Source organism: Vombatus ursinus, unplaced genomic scaffold (assembly GCF_900497805.2).
Source record: "Vombatus ursinus unplaced genomic scaffold, bare-nosed wombat genome assembly UNPS02014774.1, whole genome shotgun sequence".
Classification (NCBI taxonomy): Eukaryota; Metazoa; Chordata; class Mammalia; order Diprotodontia; family Vombatidae; genus Vombatus; species Vombatus ursinus.
The window spans coordinates 21,055,826-21,078,766 of NW_020954552.1; the positions used below are offsets into that span (position 1 = coordinate 21,055,826).

The window sequence follows — 22,941 nt, forward strand, 5'->3', positions numbered from 1 at the left end:
AAATGAGATTACTCAGTAGTCCCAATACATGTCTTGTCCTTTCCTGCTCAGTGCCTTGCTTGTTACATTCTCTGTAAATACAGTGCACCTCCCCATCACCTTCTATATCTGTTGAAATCATACCCGTTCTTTAAACCCCAGATAAAATGACACCTTCTTCATGAAACCTTCCTTGGTGCCCATAGTGATAGTATTAATAATAATAGTTAATGTTTAATATATAGTTAAAGCCCTTAATTAGTGCTTAAAGCTTGCTTTACATCATTGTCTCATTTTATAACAACTAAGAGAAAGTAGGTACTACAGGTATTATCCCCACTTTACAGACAGGGAAATTGAGGCTTGGAGAGATTAAATGACTTGCCTGATCACATAGGTAGTTAAGTGTTGGAGGTGGGATTCGGAGGGAAGCCTCTCCTTACTCTAAACTCAACTCTCTTTTCATTAAACCACAATGCGTCTCAATGATCTGTACCAATTGGGCTTCACAAAACAACTTGTTTGGCCCTGTCTTATGCACTAAATCATGGATTATGGCCATGTTGTGTATCATCTTACTACTACAAGGTCATGGAGGTTGGAGCCGTTCTTTAAGCTCTTTATTTCTAGTACCAGGCTCAACATTGTGCTTATAGTAGGCACCTAGATGTTGTCATTAGTGAATGGATTCTATAAGGATCCCAGGCTTAATCTCATTAAGATATATTATATTTTTGGTCTTGATATGCCCTCCTCTAATTGACTATGGAAAGTAGGCCTCTGACCAGTCAAAAGGGAGAGAACTTATTTAGAGAAATTTAAGCTCAATATAGGGAAGCAAATGGTGAGCTCTACCGAAGTCTGGTTTTATTCATCTGGTAATAAATTTAGATGATGCCTGGTATCCTGTTTGATTTAGTACCCCAAAATAGGCTCAATTCCCAGGACCAACAAAGGCCTTGCATGTTGGCATTCACTTACCTATATGTCTCCTTACTCTTTGTGTGCTGAACTTTGTACTCAGAAGAGGAGCAAAATGACTTACTCAAGGAGTCGTGACTTACATTGTTCCTTACTCAAGGGGTCGGCTAGGCCTCTTCTACTATGAGAATAGCATTCTGCCCTTTATGGTTAGTGTTTAAATGTACTGTGGCTATCTTTGTCAATGAAACAAACTAGAATTTTTGGTAATAGTATGACTCCTTCCAGTGAATGATTGTTTACAGAAGAAAAATAACTTTCCAAAAGGAGGAGGATACAGCATAGACACAATAGTTCCTATCACCTGGTGGCTAATCAGGGGGAAGTTAACTGCTTGCTTCAGGTCCATCTGTTAGTCATGGGTCATGTGTGAGTGTACAAATATTAACTACTACGCGAATACACATGATATCTGTATTGCCAAAACCACATTTTAAATCATTTTCTAAAGCGGAAGGAGGGGAAGACTTTTGGCATTATGCTGTTTTCTATTTTTAAATAGTCTTGGCTGATTTCCATTTTGACAATTTCATATCCTCATGTGATTTGTCTTTTCCTATACCCATGAAAGTTTTGTGTAGGTTTTTTAAAAAAGCAATCAAGCTTCATTTCTAGTTATGTAATTCAGTAACCTTTACTATGAGTGCTGCAACCAAGTGACTTTCGATCTGTATTTTGCCAAAGAAAGGTCTATGCAAATCGTAATTTGCTTTTAGATTTGTAATCAAATTGGATGTGGCATAACAAAAAAGCCCTGTCTATATTTAGAAAGGTTGATATTTCAGAGACATTTTCATTTCTTAGTAGACTCTTGATTACTTCAAATAGAGATTTTTCACTTAATGCTTGTAAGGTATTACTCACAAGGTAAAGAAGAAAATTGCATTCCATGTTGCTTTGAAAATGGTAATTGCTAATTATAAAATACCAAATAGAGGTGGCCATTCTTTGACATCAAATTATTTCACAGTGATCAAGAGAGGAAACAAAAGAAACGATTATTTATAAGTCTTTAATGTAAAAAAAATTAGATGCCAGATATTTTTTCCTGGAAATCCAGTAACAACATAATCCTCGGAAGACAGACAACTAATTAGCTCACATCTCTTTTGATTTAATTGCTTGTCTTCTTTTGGTGAAATGATGTTTTTCTGTGTCTTGTTTGCCTGAGAATTTTAGCAGCTGCGTTTCCCTCTGTTTCATGGACAAGCGGTAGGCGCAGTATTAACATTCCTAGGTTGATTTTCTGCCTCATCCAGCTGGTAAAGAAATGGATTAGATTTTTCTTTCCTCAGCAGAATGAAGAACATAGTTCTTCAGGATATGGGTGGGTGCCATGCACTAGCCAGCCTACAGTGAGTTTTGTTTCAGGGGGTAGACTTTCTGAGTCACTAAAGCCACAGAACATTTAATGCTATGACGATACTGCCCACCAAGTAAGAGTTTTATACTTGGAGAGGTTCAATACTATGTTAACAGTGCAATTTAATTCAGTCTTCTAAGTCATATAGTGCGTCAAATTATACATTCAAAAACCAAGATTCTGATCTCTTAGCCGATTCAGTCTGGCAGAGAAGAAAATTGGATTGGGAATGAAGAGACCTCAGTTCTAGCCCCAGGTCTGACACAAACTAGCTGTGTGACCTTGGGAAAGGCTCTTTAATTCTCTTTGCCTCAGTTTCTTCATTTTCAAAATGAGGGGTTTGAACTAAATTATTTTAATAGGATGAGAGATTCATCTATTCCAGTTCCCCTTGTTTTATGGGTGAGAAAACAGCCTCCATCAGTTTTAGGGACTTGCCCAGGCTCACATAGGTAGCAAGCTGCACTGTTGGATATGAACCCAGGTCTTCTGACTCCAAGCTCGTGCTTCTTCTGCTGCACTAGACTTGCTTCCTCTTGGGTCTGTTCTACTTCCAGCAATCTATTATATTCTATTCATAGAAGGGACGGCCCCTTAGAGAGCAACTGGTCTGGCTATTTTTATTAAGGCATTAAAAAATACTATTATAGAAAAGCAGAGAAGCAAAAAAGCAAATATATCTAATATACATAGTACACAAACATATTGAATGCATAAATGGATCAAACATTTAACTCTTCTAGTTCTGATCTATTCCTCGATTTTATTCTATTCTATGCTTTTGTTGTTGTTCAGTTGTTTCAGTCGTGTCTGACTTCAAAACACCATTTGGGGTTCTCTAGGCAAAGATACTGGAGTGGTTTGCCATTTCCTTTTCCAGCTCTTTTTACAGATGAGGAAACTGAGGCAAACAGGGTTAAGTGACTTGCCCAGGGTCACATAGCTAGTAAGCGTCTAAGGCTGGGTATGAACTCAGGTCCTCTTGATTCCAGGGCTGACTCTCTGTCCACTGAACCAAGCTGTTCATGCATGTGACTAGGGATGATGTTTTCATTGTGGTTTGCCTTCACATATCACTTTTCATCCCAGGCTTATCAGACTCCTCTCAAAAGCTAACATATTCAACCTGATCTTGTCTCATGGATAACCTCCTCATTTTGCAGCAAATAAATTTGTGCTTGTGAGATTTCTCTGAGGAGCATAGTGAAAAACGCTCCGAGTTAGGAGTCAGATACAGATTCTTGTCCCAGTACTGTTACTAATTAGCTGTGTGACCTTGAGTAATTCTGATTTTTAGTTTCTTCATCTGTCAAATGAGAGGGTCAGACTAGACTAGATGTTCCAAGGCTCCTCTTAACACATCTTATGTTGCATATGATTTGAGTGACCACACTATATACTAGGGAGGCATGTGGCATAGTAATTGATGATGGACTTGGGAGTTAGGAAGTTCTGGGTTCAAATCCCACCTTTGATACCTATCTATATTATCACTTCTCTTAGCCTTAGTTTATTCATCTGTAATTTGGAGGTGATAATAGCTATAATACCTATTTCACACAGTTGTAATGAGATTCAAATAAAATAATGTCTGTAAAACACTTTGCAAGCTTCAAGTCACAATATAAATATCAGCCGTCATGACTGTTGTCACAATACTTGAAAGGCAGCCAGTTATTTTTCTGGGATTTTTGTCTCTACTCTTGCTTAAACGCCAAGATGGTGGACTTGAACTTTCAAGACTGCTTCTGAATTCAAAGACTGAGTCAGTGACTCATATGGCTATAATTCCAAGAGGTAGAATTTTATATTGAGCAGTGTTGATCACTGCAAGAAATGCAGCCTTCTTTAGGTATAAAATTTAACGATTTCAGATTTAAATGACCTAAGGTTGAAGTAAATGACAAAAGAAGGGAATCAAAACCCCAAGAGAACTGCATCAATAGCAACATTCATTGCATTAGGTAGAATCCAATTAAAACATCAAATGAGAAATTCTGTGAATTTTATATTACCTAAAAGCCATTATTGCTTATTTTAGTCAAGGGCCAAGACCTTCCATGACATTTCATTTTTATGAGTTTCTATAAACTCAAATGGAACCTCATCTAGTCTGTGGCAGAGGTTCATGGGAATCATTTTCTTTTTCTTTCTTCTTTTTAATATTGTAACTGGCACAAACACATATAGGTGACTAATCTTTCAGAATTGTACCAAAAGTAATCTAAGCCTATTTGACACATAATGGATGTTATCTCACGTTTGCTCATTGTGGCCCTTATTGGATCAGTGGCAGAGAAATCACGTATTTGGGGTGGGGAGGGGGCGGAAGTACAATACATCTATAATTCTGTCATATATAGAAGATTATAAACTTTTAACTTGGAGATCTCTTCTTTTTCTAGTTCTGCCATTAACTTCCTGTAGTCCTTTCATTTCAATGGATAGTTACTAAATGCTAGGTGACACAGTAGATAGAATACTAGGCTTGGAGTCAGGAAGAACCCTCTTTGTGGCTTTAAATCTGGCTTCAGACCACTTAGCAGCTGTGAGACCCTGGGCAAGTCACTTAATCCTGTTTGCCTCAGTGCCTTATCTATAAAATGATCTGGAGAAGGAAATGGCAAACTACACCATTATCTTTGCCATGCAAACACCAAATGTGGTCACAAAGAGTTGGACTTGATGGAAGCCACTCAACGGCGACGACGACAACAACAAACAACACCAACCTAGCAAGGTACTGTGCTAGGTCCTAGTAGGAGAAAAATAAAAATGAGACACTATTTGCCCTCCTTAAGCTTAAAGTCTGAGGTGGGATAGGGAGGGAGGGCAACATGTATACAGATAAGTAAATACAAGATTTTTTGAGGAGTCAAAAGACAATAACCCCTGGGGATGGGGAGTAGGGTGGGCAGGAAAAGCTTTTCTGAGGAGGTGGTGTCTGAGCTGAACCTACCTTGAGTCACTGATGCATCAGTTTCCAAGAGGATGAGGATTTGGAGATGTTGTATGTATCAACTGACAAGTATTTCTATGGACCAGGCATGAAGGATACAAATGCAAAAGTGATACAAACACAAATAGGATACAAATATAGTCCCTGCCCTCTAGGAGTTTTCATTCTACTGGAGGGATACAGTATGTTTTAATTTTTGTTTTATTAGTAATAAAGACAGCTTGCCTTTTAACAGACCATATAATCTCTATGTTTTTATCTGTAGAACAGGACTAGTACCAACAGGACAGGTACTGTATCTTGGCGAAAACTTGTGTTAAGATCATTGGATGGAGATGTGGCTCTATTGGCATTAAGTAGACTAATCCCTTGAGAAGGAGATTTTTAAAAATATTTCTACAAACCTAAAATTCCTCTAAAGGAATAGAGCTGACATAGAAAAGTATGTTGAATGATGGTGGTGTCATGACACCACATATTGATTATCAGGGTAACAGAATTGGAAAGGAACACAAAGAGCAAGGCTGTGTTTATCACTGATATAACAAAAGATAAAACTCAGTTCTCTAGTTATTTCATGGTTCTTTACCCCACCCCAAATCACAATGTGATCTTCCCCACTTCAGCCAAAACTGTATTTATGTGGAAAGAACACTGGGGAATGATAACAGTAACAATAATAAGACTAAGTAGAATTTACATAGCACTTTAAAAATTTGCAAAGAGATTTACACATTTTATCTCATTTGATCTATGATAATCCACATTTTTACAGATAAAGACTTTTCCTACACACAGAGGTTGCCCTCTGTATTGGAAGTATCTGCACCTGTGAACTCACAAATAACTGAAGGAATCAAGAAAATAACAATAAATAACAAATAAAATAACAAATAACAAACAAACAAAAAATAACAAATAAAATAACAATACAAACTTTAAAAAAAAAAACAATTCCAGATCTGTGATTTTTATGGGAATAGGGAATTCCTGTTGCAATCACTTCTTCCATCAGTGCAGATCAGCAACTCATCCATAATTTCTATAATAGTCTTAGAGAGTCTCCTGGGGCCACTGAGTGGTCAAGTGCCTTGCTCATAGTCGCACAAATAGTTTCTGACAGAGGTAGTACCTGAGGTCTTCTTGATTCCAAGGTTATCCTTCTCATCAATATTTTCAACTGCTTTTCAGGATTCAAACATTATCACTATGAAAGCTGAATTGAGAAAACTTGGGGTGCCTTCCAGATTTAAATTGTGAACCAACAGAGGATGGGGGAAACACTAGCATTTCCAAATTCTCTGTAGGTTTGTTGTTGTTGAGTCATTTCAGTTGCGTCTGACTCTTTGTCAAACCCCAGTTGGGGTTTTTTCTAGGCAAAGATACTGGAGTGGTTCGCCATTTTCTTCTCCAGTTCATTTTACTGATGAAGAAACTGAGGCAAATAGGGTTAAGTGACTTGCCCAGGGTCATACAGCTAGTGAGTATCTGAGGCCAGATTTGATCTCAAAAGATGAGTCTTCTTGATTCCAAGCCCAATGCTCTATCCACTGGACTAGATAGCTGCCCCCATAAGTATCTAGAGTTCCATTGTGCAGAAAATGTTTTCTAGTAAAACAGTATTGTTGTAGATTGCCACCCCTAGTGGCTGCTAGTCATTCCCTGTATTCAGAATTGGCATTGGACATGTCTGAGCGGCACAGGGACGTTTTCATGACCAAATAGGGTACATAATTCGTCTGGAGGGAGTTAGACAGCAAAGATACAAATCTATACCCCAAGGCTAGGCTGCCCTAGGAAAGGTTACATACAGTTTGGCTTTTGGAAATAACAGCAGTGAAATACTTGTATATTTATATTAATAAAAAATGTAAACCAGAACACTTGATCACATTAAATAAGACCAAAGCCAAGTCCAGACAGACGTAGTGTTCTGTGTGATGGGTTTAGAAGGGAGGATGGAATGGGATGACAGGGTGAATAGTCTGTGGCTGAATTCAGTAGTAGACTAAACATTTTGCTCCTGGCTGCCTTGAACTTCTGGATGCCAGGCTCTGGGGTGTGCTGTTGAGCTAAATTTAGATCTTTGCAGGCGATCTGGAACTATAATAGGAGGGCAGGTGGCACTGCCTTTTGAAAAATTAAATCACAGCTGTGTATAAAAGTGATAGTGATTTAAAACTTATTTTGCTCCACAGTAGGGATTGTAGATGAAGGCTATAAATCAGCATCAAAGTAACAAGAAAGATAGAGAAACCGTGTGCATACCTCAAAACCCCGTTGATGAGTGCCCAGGTGCCTCTTTGAGGGTTCTTCTCACAATAGCAGTCTTGGTAGATGAGACGAAGCACAGACCTCTGCAATAACATCCTCTTTCATTTATCATTTGTTAGTTCAAACATTGTCCTTAGAGAACTGAAATAGACCATGGGTGGGCTCACCTCAGAGATGTGTTGTTTGGAAGGGGAGAGATAAGTGGTCGGCCATTATTGTAAAATAGTGCTTGAAAAACAGTAAAAACCTCAATTTTTTAAAAATGTAAATGCATTTTAAGACACTGGACAGAATTCTATTCCCTAAATGTTTAGAAACTGAATTATTTTGAACCACTAGACTTCCATTTGTTAAATGACAGAGGGGCAGAAGAAAGAACACTTGGATCTGGAGACCAAAGACCAGGGTTCTGGCCCCAGTGTCATCATTGGCTAGCCATGTGACCTTGAGAAAATTACAAGTTCTCTGATCCTTAGCTTTGTCATCCATACATTGGGAGTAATCCCTGGTCTACCTCCTTTACAGCACTATTACAAGGAACAAATGAGAAAATGTATATGAGTGTATGGTATAATCATGGCATGGAATATAAATGCAAGCTAATATTATTATTACTATCACCATTATAATCATCAACATCATTGTTCTTTTGTAAATGGTGACCTTGTGGCTTGAAATTGCTAACGCACTCCACAATTTAGGGAGCATTTTATTCATTATTCACTTGGCAGAGAATTTCCTCTTAAATTGCATGTATAGTCCAGCCTTGAAAATAACTAATTATCCGGCTGCCCAGAGGGAACAGTTTATGAGGGCTAATAGTAGAGAATGCTGATTTCACTTATTGGTGAATCTCAACTGTCCAGAAGCCGATTTGCATAGCTGTATATTTCTCTCTCTTCTCATTCTGCCCTCCTGTCATTTCCTTACTTGTTAGAAACCCTTTGGGGGCAGGGGCAGGGAATGATCAGACAGAAGTGGTAAAACTCAAGTGCCAATCAGGAAGTCAAAAATGATAGCTAATGAGAGGAGAGTTGGGGATTGTCTCTGGATTTAAATCTGCCTTGTCATGCCTGTCCTTCCTTACTATAGATAATTGAATATTCACAGAATTTTGCTAGCCATACATACCTACGGGAAGGAAATAATCATAAAATATTTTAATGGACTGATAATTTTTAAAAATCCTTCATTCGGAAGAATGATAAAGAATCATTCTTCCTAAGGACTTTTAACAGACTGAATGTTCCTTCCCGGACGCCTCTGAATACAGAGATTTCTCTGTAGGGCTGAACTCTAGAGGGTAAATAAAACAATTCATGGCATCATAGGAATAATGGTTCGTTGACTGGTTGTTGCCCTTTGTTCTTGAAGAGGACCCAAATGACCCCCCTACGTTGGAGTCAAGGTACAGTGTATCTGACTATGGCTGATCAGAGTAACGTGAGCTGAGAAGTTCTCTACCACAGGGATAACTGTAGGACTTCCCAGGGGAATACCTTCACAGGCAACAGCATGCATTTGGATGTAGAAATTCTTCTATGTAAAAAAAATCAATCATTTTAATAGTTACACATTATATAGTTGTATAGAATGCCTCCTCAGAGCAGAATGGACAAATTCCCATGATTCTAGACTATAGATGCAGCTTCTAGAATGAGACTGGGGAGAATAGAGCTTTTGAATAGTAGATACCTCCATAAGTTTATTATTTCAGAGAACTAGGAACAGGAATTGACAAGACAGCCAACTGTCCACTTCTGTCCCCTTCCCAAAGCTAGCTCAATGTTTGGGAAGCTCCTAAGGAAAGTGTGGGAGAGAAGCAGTATTAGACTGACTACAAAACTGAAGGTCTACAGAGCCATTCTGCTGCTCATTGTTATATGACTCTGAAAGCTGGAGCATATACTAGTGCCATGCCAGGAAATGGAATTGCTTCCATTTGAATTATCTTAGGAAGATCAAGTCATAAGCACTCAGAAGTTACACTGGTGTAGGAATTCTCCCTCACTCTCACCACAGACCTGGCACAAAATCGTAGATCTGCTGACAATCATAGATCCTTTGTATGTTCAGTATATTTATGGTGGTTCTGAAGTTAATCCACAAAAAGAGATAGTGATGATGAACTTGGGTACATAAAGATAATACACTCCAGAAGAGGAGTGATCAGGCATGAAATATAAACCCGATTAGCATCAGTAGCTTGAAATGAAGGAAGGTGAAATAGGATAGTCAGTAAATGACAAGATTTGATAGAGAATTAAAGATGCTAAAAAGTGGGATAATGGTGGCCTGGGAAGGGTGTTTTGGTCCAGAAGTCAAGAAAATGGTGAGAAGAACAAGAGAGCAATCTGCTGAGCCAGCTTTTCCCAAAGCAGTGGTCACGATTGCATTACAAGATGAGTGAAGGTTCTGGTTGTAGGATCCAGGGAAATAAATAACTTAGGGTTCAGATGGCTCGAAGAACATAATTTTCTTGTGGAAAATGATGGGGAATTCTACTGAAGCTAAGCCACTGTCTGGCAACAGCAAGGATTGGATTAAGAGAACTAGTTGGGGGCACAGCTAGGTGGCACAGTGAATAGAGTACTGGCCCTGGATTTAGGAGGACCTGAGTTCAAATTCGGCCTCGGACACATAACACTTACTAGCTGTGTGAACCTGGGCAAGTCACTTAACCCCCATTGCCCAACCAAAAAAAAAAAAAGAATTAAAAAAAAGAGAGAACTAGTTGGCCTCAGGTAAAAAAATGTATTCTAAGGAAAAGTTCCATTTTAGGTGAAACGTGCCAACTTAGCCTCTTGACTAAGCCGTACACCACCATTTTACCTGTATGTAAAATAGATTTTGCATTCTTAACTGCTGACAGTGTGATGTGAGGGATGGGACAAAGAGGAAGATAAAAGGATATTATCATGTCCCCCCATTAGGTGGTAGGACCTGAGGCTGGAGCTTCCACCTCAAGTCGGGTACAGGGCACTCCGTGGTAGCTGACGGGTGAGTCAGAAGCAGAGAGGGCACTGGGCTGCCATTGGTGTAAGCTACTACTGTCAATCAAAACCTGGAATACTGGTGTCAGGTTAGTGCTAGAAACAGACATCAAACATTCCAAGCTGAGGCAGTAATTGGAAATGATTGCCAAACATGCTGAAACTGGGCTAGAGATGCCAAGAGAGTAAGATTAAGGATGCAGAAAGCTGAAGAGGCTAGGAAAGTACATAGGTTGCTTTGTAATGATATGTGCCTCTACATTTTTCTTTTAACCATGGGTTATTGAGTGCCAACTTCACTGCCCTTGGCTTTCTAAAGAAACCAGCTAACCTGCATGTGGGAACTAGAGAGCAGTCTCATTTGGGACTCATTTGAGATGAGTGGTGAGCTTGGGTGGACTCCCCTGTGGCAAACTTATGAGAGGGCATGGACAAGAGTCTCTCAAACATGGACAGGCATGGATAGGTTTGTATCTGATCCAGAAATCAGAGATCCATTTGAATATTTGAGAAGTTGGGGAGTCTTCTGTTTGAGGATATACTTGGTGGTTTCATCTTACCCTTTCAACTACCTGCATGAGGATACTAGGACCATTAAAGAAAGGACATTTGCTTTGAAACAGTTGGATAAAAGATTTGAGGTATCCTCAGTACTTTGCTACGGGCAATTAGGCGGGCCTGAAGTCAGGAAGACTCATCTTCCTGAGTTCAAATCTGGCCTCAGACACTTACTGGCTGTGTGACCCTGGGCAAGTCACTTAACCTTGCTGGTTTCAGTTTCTTCATCTGTACAAATGAGCTGGAGAAGGAAATGGCAAACCAATGCAGTATCTTTGCCAAGCAAACCCCAAATGAGGTTACAAAGGGTCAGGTACAATTGAGTAACAACAACAATAATACTTTGCTACTAGCTTTGGGGTTTGGTATCTTATTATTATGCTAATAGTTTTTTCCCTTTAATATTTTAGAATCTGTAATTTTATTGGACTCTCTTCCAATCCTGACTATACCCCATTCCCTTATGACTTAATAGATAGTCTTCAAGTTCTATTGTGACTGAACCTGGTGATGATCAGCCAACTGGATGATGAGACACTTTGAAATTAGCTACACAGGCAAAAATACAGCCTATTGCTGGGTGTGTACTCAAGCTGGCCTTTCCCAGCTTGGTGGGTCCTATCAAGACCTTTTATTTTGTTAGTATGACTTTTGGTAACTCCGGGTCAACTTCACACCACCATGATGCATCAGATGCTTCACGGGAGGGGTAGCTCTTTACTTACCCCTACGTAAATGATTTATAATCTCATCCATGTCACTGTTCCTTCTAACAGAGATTATAACCCATCTTTGCCTTCTTATCCTATGTGACTTTAACTGTACTCTCCCATAAATCCTCCATAGAATTCCTAGCCTACCCAATGTTTTAAAAGCCCTCCCTAGTTGTTGTTTGCTTTTTTTTGAGCCTGGTTCACCCTATCTCTCCCAGGCTGGAAATGCAACAGCCATTCATGAGCCTGCCCCCGTTGCCGATGGGCATAGAAACTTTGACCTGCTCCACTTCTGACCTGGGATGCTTCAGCCCTCTTTAGGCATCCTGGTGGCTCCCCATCTCCCAGGGGCTCACCTTATTGTTGCCAGATTTTGTGCAGACATCTGATTGTCTTTAGCCTTAATGTAGCTCAGAATTACCAAGTTCATGCAACCTACGAACCTCATCCACCCCACTAACAGGAACTCTAGGCATATACTACCATGCCCAGCTCCTTCAGGTCTTTTAACATTTCTTTTTCTTTTTTTATTTTTTGGCTAGGCAATGGGGTTAAGTGACTTGCCCAGGGTCACACAGCTGGTAAGTGTGTTATGTGTCTGAGGCCTGATTTGAATTCAGGTTGTCCTGAATCCAGGGCTGGTGTTCTATCCACTACACCACCTAGCTGTCCCTCTTTTAACATTTCTTAGGTAGCAGTGTGACATTTGTCCATCTGTTACTCTTCTTGCCTGACCAGCCTGTGTCCTGACCAGATAGTTCCCCGATGATATATTTATTTTATCTTCTGGTTTAATTTATAATAAGGATTTCAGTAATGTTATGAATGATGTCATCCTATTAGGTGTCCTTAACTGGGGGTTAACTTGTTTTTGAAAGATATTTTAAGAACTATTTAAATATAATCAGTTTCCTTTGTAATACCATGTATTTTATTTTATGCATTAAAAAAGGGACCCATAGCTACATCATGCTACAAAAGGTGTCCATGATACAAAAAAGATTAAGAACCCCTGTCTTAGCCATTGGACAAAGCTCACATTTGGAATCTCAGCAGCCAAATTATTATTTATAGATGGTCTAAAAACTATCTGAGTCATCTTATTCTCTCCTTCCTTTCCCCCACATCAACAGTATCACTGAAGAAGCAGAAGGGGCCATTTTGTATTTTTGTTTTTTTCATACATCCCATGGTCAAAGAATTCTGTACTGTCACCATTCTACAGGTGATAACCCGGCCGGTCCTCAGATAATAGATATACTATGTTTCTGATACAATAATAAAAGCTTTTCCAGCCTGGAAAAACATGCCGGAGCTTAAGCTGGTCTGGCATAGCCTTTGAAAACTCAGGCTCACATCCATGCCTTGATGAGGTATTGGAGGAGAATTTTAGTGGAATTTTTATGGAAAAAAAATGTTTTCATACTCATCAATCCTGGTAGCGTTTTGCTTACATATGAAATTAGGTGATTAATTTTCCTTTTCAAAAACTTTAGTCTCAAAACTCAATATGATTTTATTTCAGTTTTTAATTTTTTTTAGTTACAATTCTACATGATCATTCTTCTCTCTTGGGTAAAATGTGTGGACAAATGGGGCTGGCCTTGATAAATATACACTGGCTTTCTGGAGATATTTTAGGGATGAAAAAGAGTAATAAAATCAGGAATCATGGAACAGTTTCTAATTTCAAAGACAAACTGTTTGACCTTTCCTGCACAGTTCAGATAGACAGCAAGAAGAAACCACTATGAAGGAAATTGAGTTCCAGGCCAGGTGACATACAATCAAAACAACGCACCACGATTGGTCTGAAATTACAGCGTAACTCATTTATTTTTGGCTGCACTTGTGACTCACGCCAGTCACTTTGGGACCAAATGATTATTGATTCTCTTCTTTTAATTTTTTTTTCCTTGTAGAGGTTTCTCCCAGTTTTTTTTTCTCACCAGTGTAAAAAAAAAATGTAATTCACCAATTACTTTCACCAAAATTTACATTCACCAATATAAAAAAATTCACCAAAGTAAAAACTCATAATTTCTACTGAAAGAGATACATGATGATTCACATTTTGTGTTTTGGCTCCTGCTGCAAATAGCCTTCTCCTTGAAAAATCTAGACTTGTCTGAGACTTTCAAGCATCTAGAACCTTCAGTGCAGTGTTCTCAGATTTCTTTCTTTCTCCACCCCGTGTCACATATTCTTATAAGCAGTCTTTTCTCAGTGCCTTCAGCTATAGATTTTTCCTTCTCAGTGTAGGGTTTCATGGACCATGCCCAAAGTTTCTATCCATCAGAATCTACTTTAAAAGGCAGAGGTTGGGTTTACCCTTTTGGGCTCTGAAGGAGTTTAATATTTATGGCAGTCATTTCATTAAGAGTACTGGCAATGAGAAGTGAAATCTCTTCGATCAGGAATTGAGAGGAAATTGAAAGTTTGTTGTAAAATCATCAGAAAGGTGAACTTAGAGCAAGCAATATAAGCTGGCTTGCAGTTTCTCTGCAAGATGGAAATGAAAGCTCCACGGTTTTTCCTGCTGTTAAACAGAGGTTGCTGACTCAATATCTGTACCAGTTTCTGAGACAGTCAGAAAATATTTTCATATTTCTTTCAGATTAATGATCCTCACAGCATTCAGCTGAAGTTAAAGAAGTGTACATTCTGTGCCTCAGGTCCACATCTATTAAAAAGAGGACACATTTATTTACCTAAGGAGCCAGAGTATATTTATTCATTTCCATTTATTTATTATTTTTTTTCATTTATTCAACAACTGCTGGTGCTTTGGGAAATACAAAGATAATTAAGTTAACCATAATCTCAGTGGCAAAAGAGGGAAGAGAAGCTAAGACCTTTTTAGAAGGCTATATCCCCTCCCTCAAAATTGAGAATCTTTAATTACATGGAGAATGGAGGGTTAGCTTAGTTTGGCTATACTGAGAAATTGACTCAAACATAGTACTAGTTTTTTCTTAAGCTTTTAAAAATTTCAGCGTATCAGACAGGTAGCATTTCTCCAGCCCTTCTGTCATTTATAGTTTCTATCACTAAACTCTAGCCTTAGAGGACCAGGTGTTTTCTACAGGACTTTTAGCATTTTGCAGTCTGGTCATTATTTCTGAGCAGCTCCATAATGTGAACAGGGTTATTTTTCTTTCTACTATAGGCACATTCTGCATCTAAAGAGGCATTCCTAACGCCTATGCAGGGCCACCTCCCTTATGGGCTGTTTGTTAGCTTTCCTGGAACAATTATCCTGTCTGCCCTTGGCATGCGCTTCCAGTGACAGCTCATTGCTTCATAGGAGGCCAGCTGCTCTTCCCTTACCAGCCCACCAAGACAGGGGTAGTAACGGAAGAGGCAGAGGAAGCCAAAGGCAGCCCGCACCTCCTGGAGGGGAGGAAGGGTGGCGGAAGGAGGAGCTATATTTGGACTAAATTGGGCCTCATTACTGTCTCAGTAGCAGCCAAGAGTCACCCTCAGAAGATCATTCCAACATGAGAGATGTTTTCTATATGATGATAATATCAACATTCGCATTATTTTTAAAAGTATTTGTCAAACTATTTCAACTGGAGACTAATTTCAAATAATGAGAGAGATTAAACTGAATAATAGATTTATCAGTGCTTGGGAAAGGAGGGGTGGTAGCATAAAGAGAATGTTAGCGTGATCTGTGTCTCAGTGGAATAAGTATCTCTATCCTTCCCCATTTCCACCTATGTAACTTCTATTTTTCAAAGCGGCTACAAATATTACCTCATTTGATCTTCATAAAAATCCTAAGACAGGCAGAGCAGATAACACTATTCTCATTTTACTGATGAAGAAACGGAGGCACCAAAATTTCATGTGACTAGACCCGGGTTGCATAAGCTCACGAGAGCTCAGCTTGGATTTCAATCTAGTGCTGTTCCTAAGGAGTTGTTCATTGTTAAGATTTGGCCAGGCTAGTAAGAATAATAATAACGAAATGACTCACATTCATACGGTGCTTTAAAGCTTATGAAGATCAGAGTGTAGGGGAAACAGATTGCAGAGAAAGTAGTTTTCTGCATCTACCTTTTCATTCCCCGATCGAAATTCAATGTCAGTGGGTTTCATCAGTAAAAGACAGAAGCAGCGATACACTGATGTTGCCAGGTAACTGCACAGATACGGTAACGAAACCATAGGAAGCCTCACCATCATTGGTAATGGAAATGATTTAGTCTGGGAGCCTTAGCTTTTGCAGTTAGATGATTTCTATTACTTTTAAAGCATTTGCAAAGTAGTGAGAATGGGAAGATCCCCTTCATCCAGCCCTACTCTGCTTCCACCTCCCAGATGCCTGTTAACCCCGGGAGTCAAAAAGAAATCACAAAGCAGTTGATCATGTCAATATGGTTGGACATCCCAAGAGCTATTCTTGGCTTTGAGATCTTCAGATAGAAGATGCCGTGTCAATGTAAAATAGTATAGAAATTTGTGCGTAGTGTGCTCATAAGGTTCTGAACCCTTTGTCCCAATGGGCGAATCTAATGAATTCACCACAACTCACTGGCAAGCATGAACAGCTCTGCCCAGTTGAGTCCTTTCCAATAACCATTCAGGAATAGTAAGTGGGGTCTGTAGATGGCTTCTGTGTCTATGAAGAGTTTCATTCCCTCACTTATTAGTTAATGTGGCCATTATCTACATGACTTTTCTATCACCAGGCTTGCGGTTCTCAGTGCATTAAAGACAAAACTAAGACGGTATGGATTCTTTGAGAAATGGTCCATTTGGGATATTTCAGGAACTCTATGAACATGTGTGTATTTTTATGTTGCAGATTTGGAGGAGAATCAAAGTCAGTGCTCAAAAACATACAATTCAAATCCTGGAAGTGGTCAGCCCTGGCAGGGTCCTGAAGCTAAGTCGAACTTGCCGTCCACAAGCTTACGTGATGGGGACAATGGAGATGGAGTTGAAGAAAATATTGTTTACCTCTGATGGTGTGTTGTCATTGATTTTTGTCATGGTTGTTTCAAACAAAACACTAGCACTTTGGAGATAAAGTTGTATTTTTGCTTTCCTATTGTGCGTAGTTGCTGTCTATAAGAACTATCTGAGTTAAGAATTGTATTTAATATTCTGTGCAAGACCTTTTTTTTTGACATGAGTATAACAATTAAGTTATTTTGAAAACACTCCTTTTTTTTTAGAAAAAATAATCTTTAACTTATCACAGCCCCTTACAGATGCCTGATGGGGAAATCCAATTTAAATGAGCAGAAATATTTTAAACATCACAATGACATGATAAGAAATTCAAATTGTATTTTCATCATCTTGAATCTCCAAATTTCTCTTAAAACTTGGATTTTTTAAAAAAATAGTTTTAAAGAGTTATATGACTGGTGGGAGTACTTTTTTTTTTAGCATTGATTTACTGAAAACAGTGACTACAGAAGGCTGACGAGAACAGGAGAGTCCCTTTTTTCAGCTGCCCTAAATGTGCTGTTCTCACTTGAGGGCATAAGCATGAGTGAATCTTTGAGAAAGGAATGACTGTGGTTAAGTGGTTATAATGCATCTTTAAGCTACAATCCAGTATCCTCTTTCAACACAACCATCCAAAGGGACCAGAGATACTCACCAGTCAACTATGAATCATGTAGTGGAATTCTTGTTAGAGGCTTGGCCTACAACCTTTCCAGTAGTGTCTAGAAAACATGAACATCCATTTGCCACTCATCAAACAAAACCCTTCAATTGTTTTAAAGGGAACAAAACCAAACAAATTGAGCTACTGCTATGAAGTCCAATGCATGTCTCCTTTTCCAGAAAGGAAAAATAGCCAATTCCTCCCTTTTCCCCCCATCTTCAGTGTAATATCAGTCTTTGTGTGATAGAAATAAGCCAGGAAATATTTTCAACTCTTGTTCTTCAGAAATATTTGTATGCTTTTTTGTCAGTGTCAATAAATATTTTTTGCCTCACTGGTTCCACTTTGTAATCTCTGATATTTAGTTTCAGACCACAAGGAAAACACCCTCAAAACCTCATATTAAAAGAAGAGACTTTCCAAGACATTTAATTGACCTTGAATGTCAACATCTATTAGGAGGGGTATTGTGGTCTAGAAACAAGTTCATTTCTTTACTTGAAGTTTTAGACATAATTAAATTATTATTTTTCAATTATTTTATTTTATTTTTAATTATTTTTTCCAATTAACATTTATTTTCTCTCCTTCCTACCTCCCTTCCCACCTCCCCAAAAAAGCAAAAGGAAAACCTCGTAACTAAAATGCATAATCAAGCAAAACACATTCCCACATTGACCATGTTTAAAAATGTGTATCTCATTCTGCATATTTTTGTTTATCACCCCTGTCAAGAAATGGGTAGCATTCTTCATCATTGGTCCTCTGTAATCATGGTTAGTCATTACATTGATCAAAATTCTTATTCAAATTGTTTGATTTTGCAGTATTGTTATTATAGCATTAATTATTCCTCTGATTCTGCTCACTTCACTTTGTATCAGTTCACACAGGTCTTCCCAGGTTTCTCTGAAATCATATCCTTTGTCATTTCCTATGGCACAAGAATATTTCACTTTGAAGTCCCTGTGGCATAGTGGCTACAGCACCTGTCTTGGAGTCAGGAAAATGCTACCCAGGTCAACATTAGTTGAGTCAACTAACCTCTTAGTGTCCCAGATAACTCTCTAGATCTATAACTTCCTAATGAGTTGACAATTTGAATCAGCAAAGGGAGCCTTCACACTGAAGATCTCTATATTGATGAACTAACATCCAGGCCCTGATATTCTCCCCTACCTACAAATCCCCAACACACAGTTTAAAATGGAGCTTTGTTGCATTCATTAAGATATACATGTGTGTGTGTATATATATATATATATATATATATATATATATAATATAGATAGGTAGATAGATATGGCCACACTATTTGAATTTAATCACAATCACGTGGGAAAAGCCAGCAAGAAAATATTTTACCGAACATAAGGGAATTATTCAATAAACTCGCTCACATGCAAGCAGAATTGCTCTTAAACCATGAGCCATGTTTATCACATTCTTAACTATCTCTAGGGAAGGTTTTTTAAATGCCATACCCATCATTACCTTGGTCTACTTGAAAATTTTTAACCTTTTACAGGAAAGGAAGCTTGCATCAAGTCCAAGGTTTTTTAACCTTTTTGTATGGGTCATGGGCCCCTTTGGCAGTTTTATGAGGCCTGTGGAGCCTTTCTCAAAATATTTCTTTTAAATGAATAAAATAAAATACATAGGACTGCCAAGGACACCAATTATATTGAAATTTAATTAAGAAATTATTTAAATAACAAGTTCATGGGCCCTAAGGTAAGACTGCCCAGTCTACCCCAAGTCTTCTGTCCTGTAATCTTAATCTCTTCCTTCTTTTCCTGTCATTGGTGAATGCAAACATTTGACTCATTTTTGTTCTATGACAATCCCTTTATGTTCATAAAAAGAGTTGTTAATTAGTCCTTTATCATATGATTTCTCACCTAATTCCAATTTTTAAAAACTTTTTATTGGAACTACTTTTAATCATTGATGGTTTTTTAAAAAAATTATATGGATCAGAATCTGACACAGCAAATCATCAACTTTCCAATACAATGAAAACTCAAGTGGAGTAGGGACTTTCATTCTTTCCATGTATTATCATGTATTAATAGTTAGTGAAAATATATTTTTAGGATAATGGGGAAAAGGACCATGCATATTTGGAATAACCTGTCCCAATTCCTACATTGTATAAAATTCCAGTTTATATATACTTCACTATTTTGTAAATGTAGCATTTGGGGCTTTCCTACTGATCGGGGCCTCCCCTGAAAAATTAACTTAGGTTCAGGGCACTCTTAAGTGGATCCACACATACTCAAGAGCAGACCTTACAAGTCTCCACCAATGGGTTGCTTTTACTAGTCAGCCAGAGGAGACAATTCAAAATAAAAATATTTCATTAAATAGGATAGAGAGAATAGTAGCATTTCCTTCATAAGCCTGGGGTCACACACTCTCCCACAAATGCATCCATGATCAGTGGAGGAGTAGACACACATTAGAATTGTAGTTGAAGAATGCATATGTAGAAAACATATGGTCAGATCATACACACGGAGGGAAAACTCATTCCTCTAATAATGTAAAGTCACCAATGTTTTATTTGAAAAATTATGATCATTTCTTTGGACCTGCCTGCATGACGTGTTTAAATTAATACTGCTCCCTCATGATCTCTTGTGACTATGTATCTATATATAGATCTATACCTGTATATATATATATATATATATATATATATATATATATATATATATAGTCTTTGCTGCTTGTCAACTCTCTCTCATGGTTTCAGGTGCTCAACTTCCCTTAGATGCCATCTTTTGGGCTTCATCTCTTCAAAGTGTCTGCTGGCTGTCTTGGCTCTCATTTGCTAAGGTGCAGTGATTAGAAAGCCTCTCCCCATTAGGGGCAAGCTGATGATTATTATTTGGGGTTATTAGTAACCATATTCAGTCAAAGAAGAATGCCCTCAGGCTAAGATTAATTAATAGGTTAAATGTCTTCTTTGAATTCACTTCCTCTTGCTACAAGGATACACAATCATTGCCCCCAATTTTTGTTGTATATCACCTTAGTGTCTTATTTGCCTATTCTTCATGCCATTTCAAATGCTTTTGAGGGCTGCTTTCCAATAAATCCCAAATGACTGCGTAAGTCTAAAGCAGGGGTGGGGAACCTGTGGCCTCGAGGCCACATGTGGCCCTCTAGGTCCTCAAGTCTGGCCCTTGACCGAATCCAAACTCAAAGGGCTACACTTGAGGACCTAGAGGGCCACATGTAGCCTCAAGGCCACAGGTTCCACACCCCTGGTCTATATCATGGTCTTTACTGAGCCATACCCTTCCGCCTCCCCATTATTCACCAAGACTTTTTGATTCTTACCATGCAGATGAGCATGTACAAAAACTGAACTAAGAGGGCAAGATAACTGTCTTCTTCTTGGCCCACATTGCTGCCTTCATTTATATGTATGTGTGTATATTATATAGATATGGAGATATATATATATATATAAAATATTTACATACACATATCTACTATATATGTATATGTATGTGTACATATTATAAATGATACTCACATACATATATACACATACATATATGTATATATATATACATATATGTATGTGTATATATGCATGGCAACCAAACTCCCAACTTTAAGCTGCCCTATAAGAATACCATAGTAAATTTGATGAATGAGCATTTCATTTACTATAACCTAAATGAAGGCATTTGAGTACAGTATAGAGGAAATATATTCAGTTGAAGTAGTATGGCATAAAGACAGAGTATTAGATTTGGACTTATGTCCATATCATGACTCTGATGCTTGCTTAAACTCTCTGAGATTCATTTTCCTCAACCATAAAATATGGAAAATAATACCTGCACTACATTTTTATAGAGGTTTTAAAGCAAAGTACCATACAAGTGTGAGATATTACAGAGTAGTCATTATAAGAACTTAGACTGGTCTTCAATTTAGCTGTATGTAGACTCACTTGTTTGTATGGCAAGGAGAAAAAGAACCTCAGAATTTGTTTCTTTAAAACATGTAATATCAAAAGAGCTAGCTCCATTATTATTGTAATTGTCAAGAACTGTCATCCAGAATTTCCTAATGTTGTCTCACTGGAGTTTACAGGTAAAGTTTGGTAATGAAGAATTCATGGGATTGTAGATTTAGAGCTAGAAAGGATATTGGAAGCCATCAAATCCAACCATTTGCAGATGAGGAAAATCTCTCTAGATTTAATGACTTGTCTGGGGTCACACAATTAATAAATGCCTGAGGCAAGATTTGAACTCAGGTCTTCACGATTTACAAGTTCAGTATTTTGTGCAATACACCACCTAGAAGGCAAGGGGAACATTAGTGCTGATTCTTTTCATTTAATTCAAACCACCACTTATTTCAGATGAGTCTATTTGTAGGCAAAAAACCTATAATCAGTTTGTGCAGCTCAAACTCCCTACATCATTTTAATGCTTCTATTATTCAATGTAATTTAGGACTTTAAAGTGAAATAAAAATGAGCCAATTGAAGTGAATATCCAAGAAACCCTTTTTGCCGGAAGCCTTGCTGACCTGCTTCATCGCTCCTGTGTGCCAGAAAATTTTTGTCCGCTCTGTGTGAAATGAAATGATCCTGCCCCCTCTATTTCTAAGTGCAGGTCTGGGCTGTCTTCACCACGGCCCCAAAGATGTTTGCAATTTCAAAGCAGCCAAGTGTGTCCATTCCTATACAAGTTAATGGCTACTTTATACAGGTAGCCTTCATTCCTGTTGGGGCTTATTTTTGCTTATCCCATTCACATAGTTTTAACTCCAGTGTCTTTTAATACTTTCCACTTGGGAAGCCATACCATCAATCAGAGTGTTTGAGCTTTAATTATGGACTTTGAGGGCCATTTCTCTTAGATTGCCACCTAGCCAGGCCGTGTTTCTGCTCATTCTCTTTGGTAACAAAGAAGACCAGAGGATGGGAGGGAGAAGGGGGAAACAAAAAGGCAGATCTACACCATATAACCAAGCCTGCCTCATGCCCTGACTGGAAACAGGAAGTGTGTCCTCAGGAAACTGAGCAGTTTTCTCATTTTAATGGAATCACAGATGAACCCTTTCAGTAAAACTGCTAGTTGTCAAGGGGCAGATGAGGTCTGATCCTGGGGTTCTATAACATGGAATTAATTAAAATTCTGCCCTTTTCCTTTTGTCATTCATTAAATTACATCAGAAATCATACAGAAGATCCCCATGTAGCTGTAACATAAAGTCAAAGAAAAGTGACCAAATTTCTCCAGGCTAAAAATAAACTCTCCGAGAACTATTGGCTTCCTCACTGAACCAATGGCTTGTTTCATAGATTTTAGAGCTGGAAGCAACCTTGGAGATCATTTCTAGAGGTGTCAGGCTCTTGGCCAGCAAAACTCTGGAGTATGGCCTGAACCAGATTAAAATATAATTGGGAAACATTTAAATAAAAATGCAATGCAATGAAGATAATATTCATT

At 38.3% G+C, this 22,941-nt stretch overlaps 1 protein-coding gene across 4 annotated transcripts in view; it reads left to right on the top strand.

Moving 5' to 3' along the window:
• The window catches only part of ARHGEF28 (Rho guanine nucleotide exchange factor 28), a 372,652-nt gene extending 354,861 nt beyond the window's left edge, over positions 1 to 17,791 (top strand). For all 4 annotated transcript variants that reach the window (XM_027864273.1, XM_027864271.1, XM_027864272.1 and 1 more), the window contains one exon: positions 16,637 to 17,791. In XM_027864273.1, the coding sequence (XP_027720074.1) occupies positions 16,637 to 16,797 (161 nt within the window). In that variant the 3' untranslated portion in view covers positions 16,798 to 17,791. The remainder of the gene's footprint in view (positions 1 to 16,636) is intronic.
• The last annotated feature ends 5,150 nt before the right edge of the window (positions 17,792 to 22,941 follow it).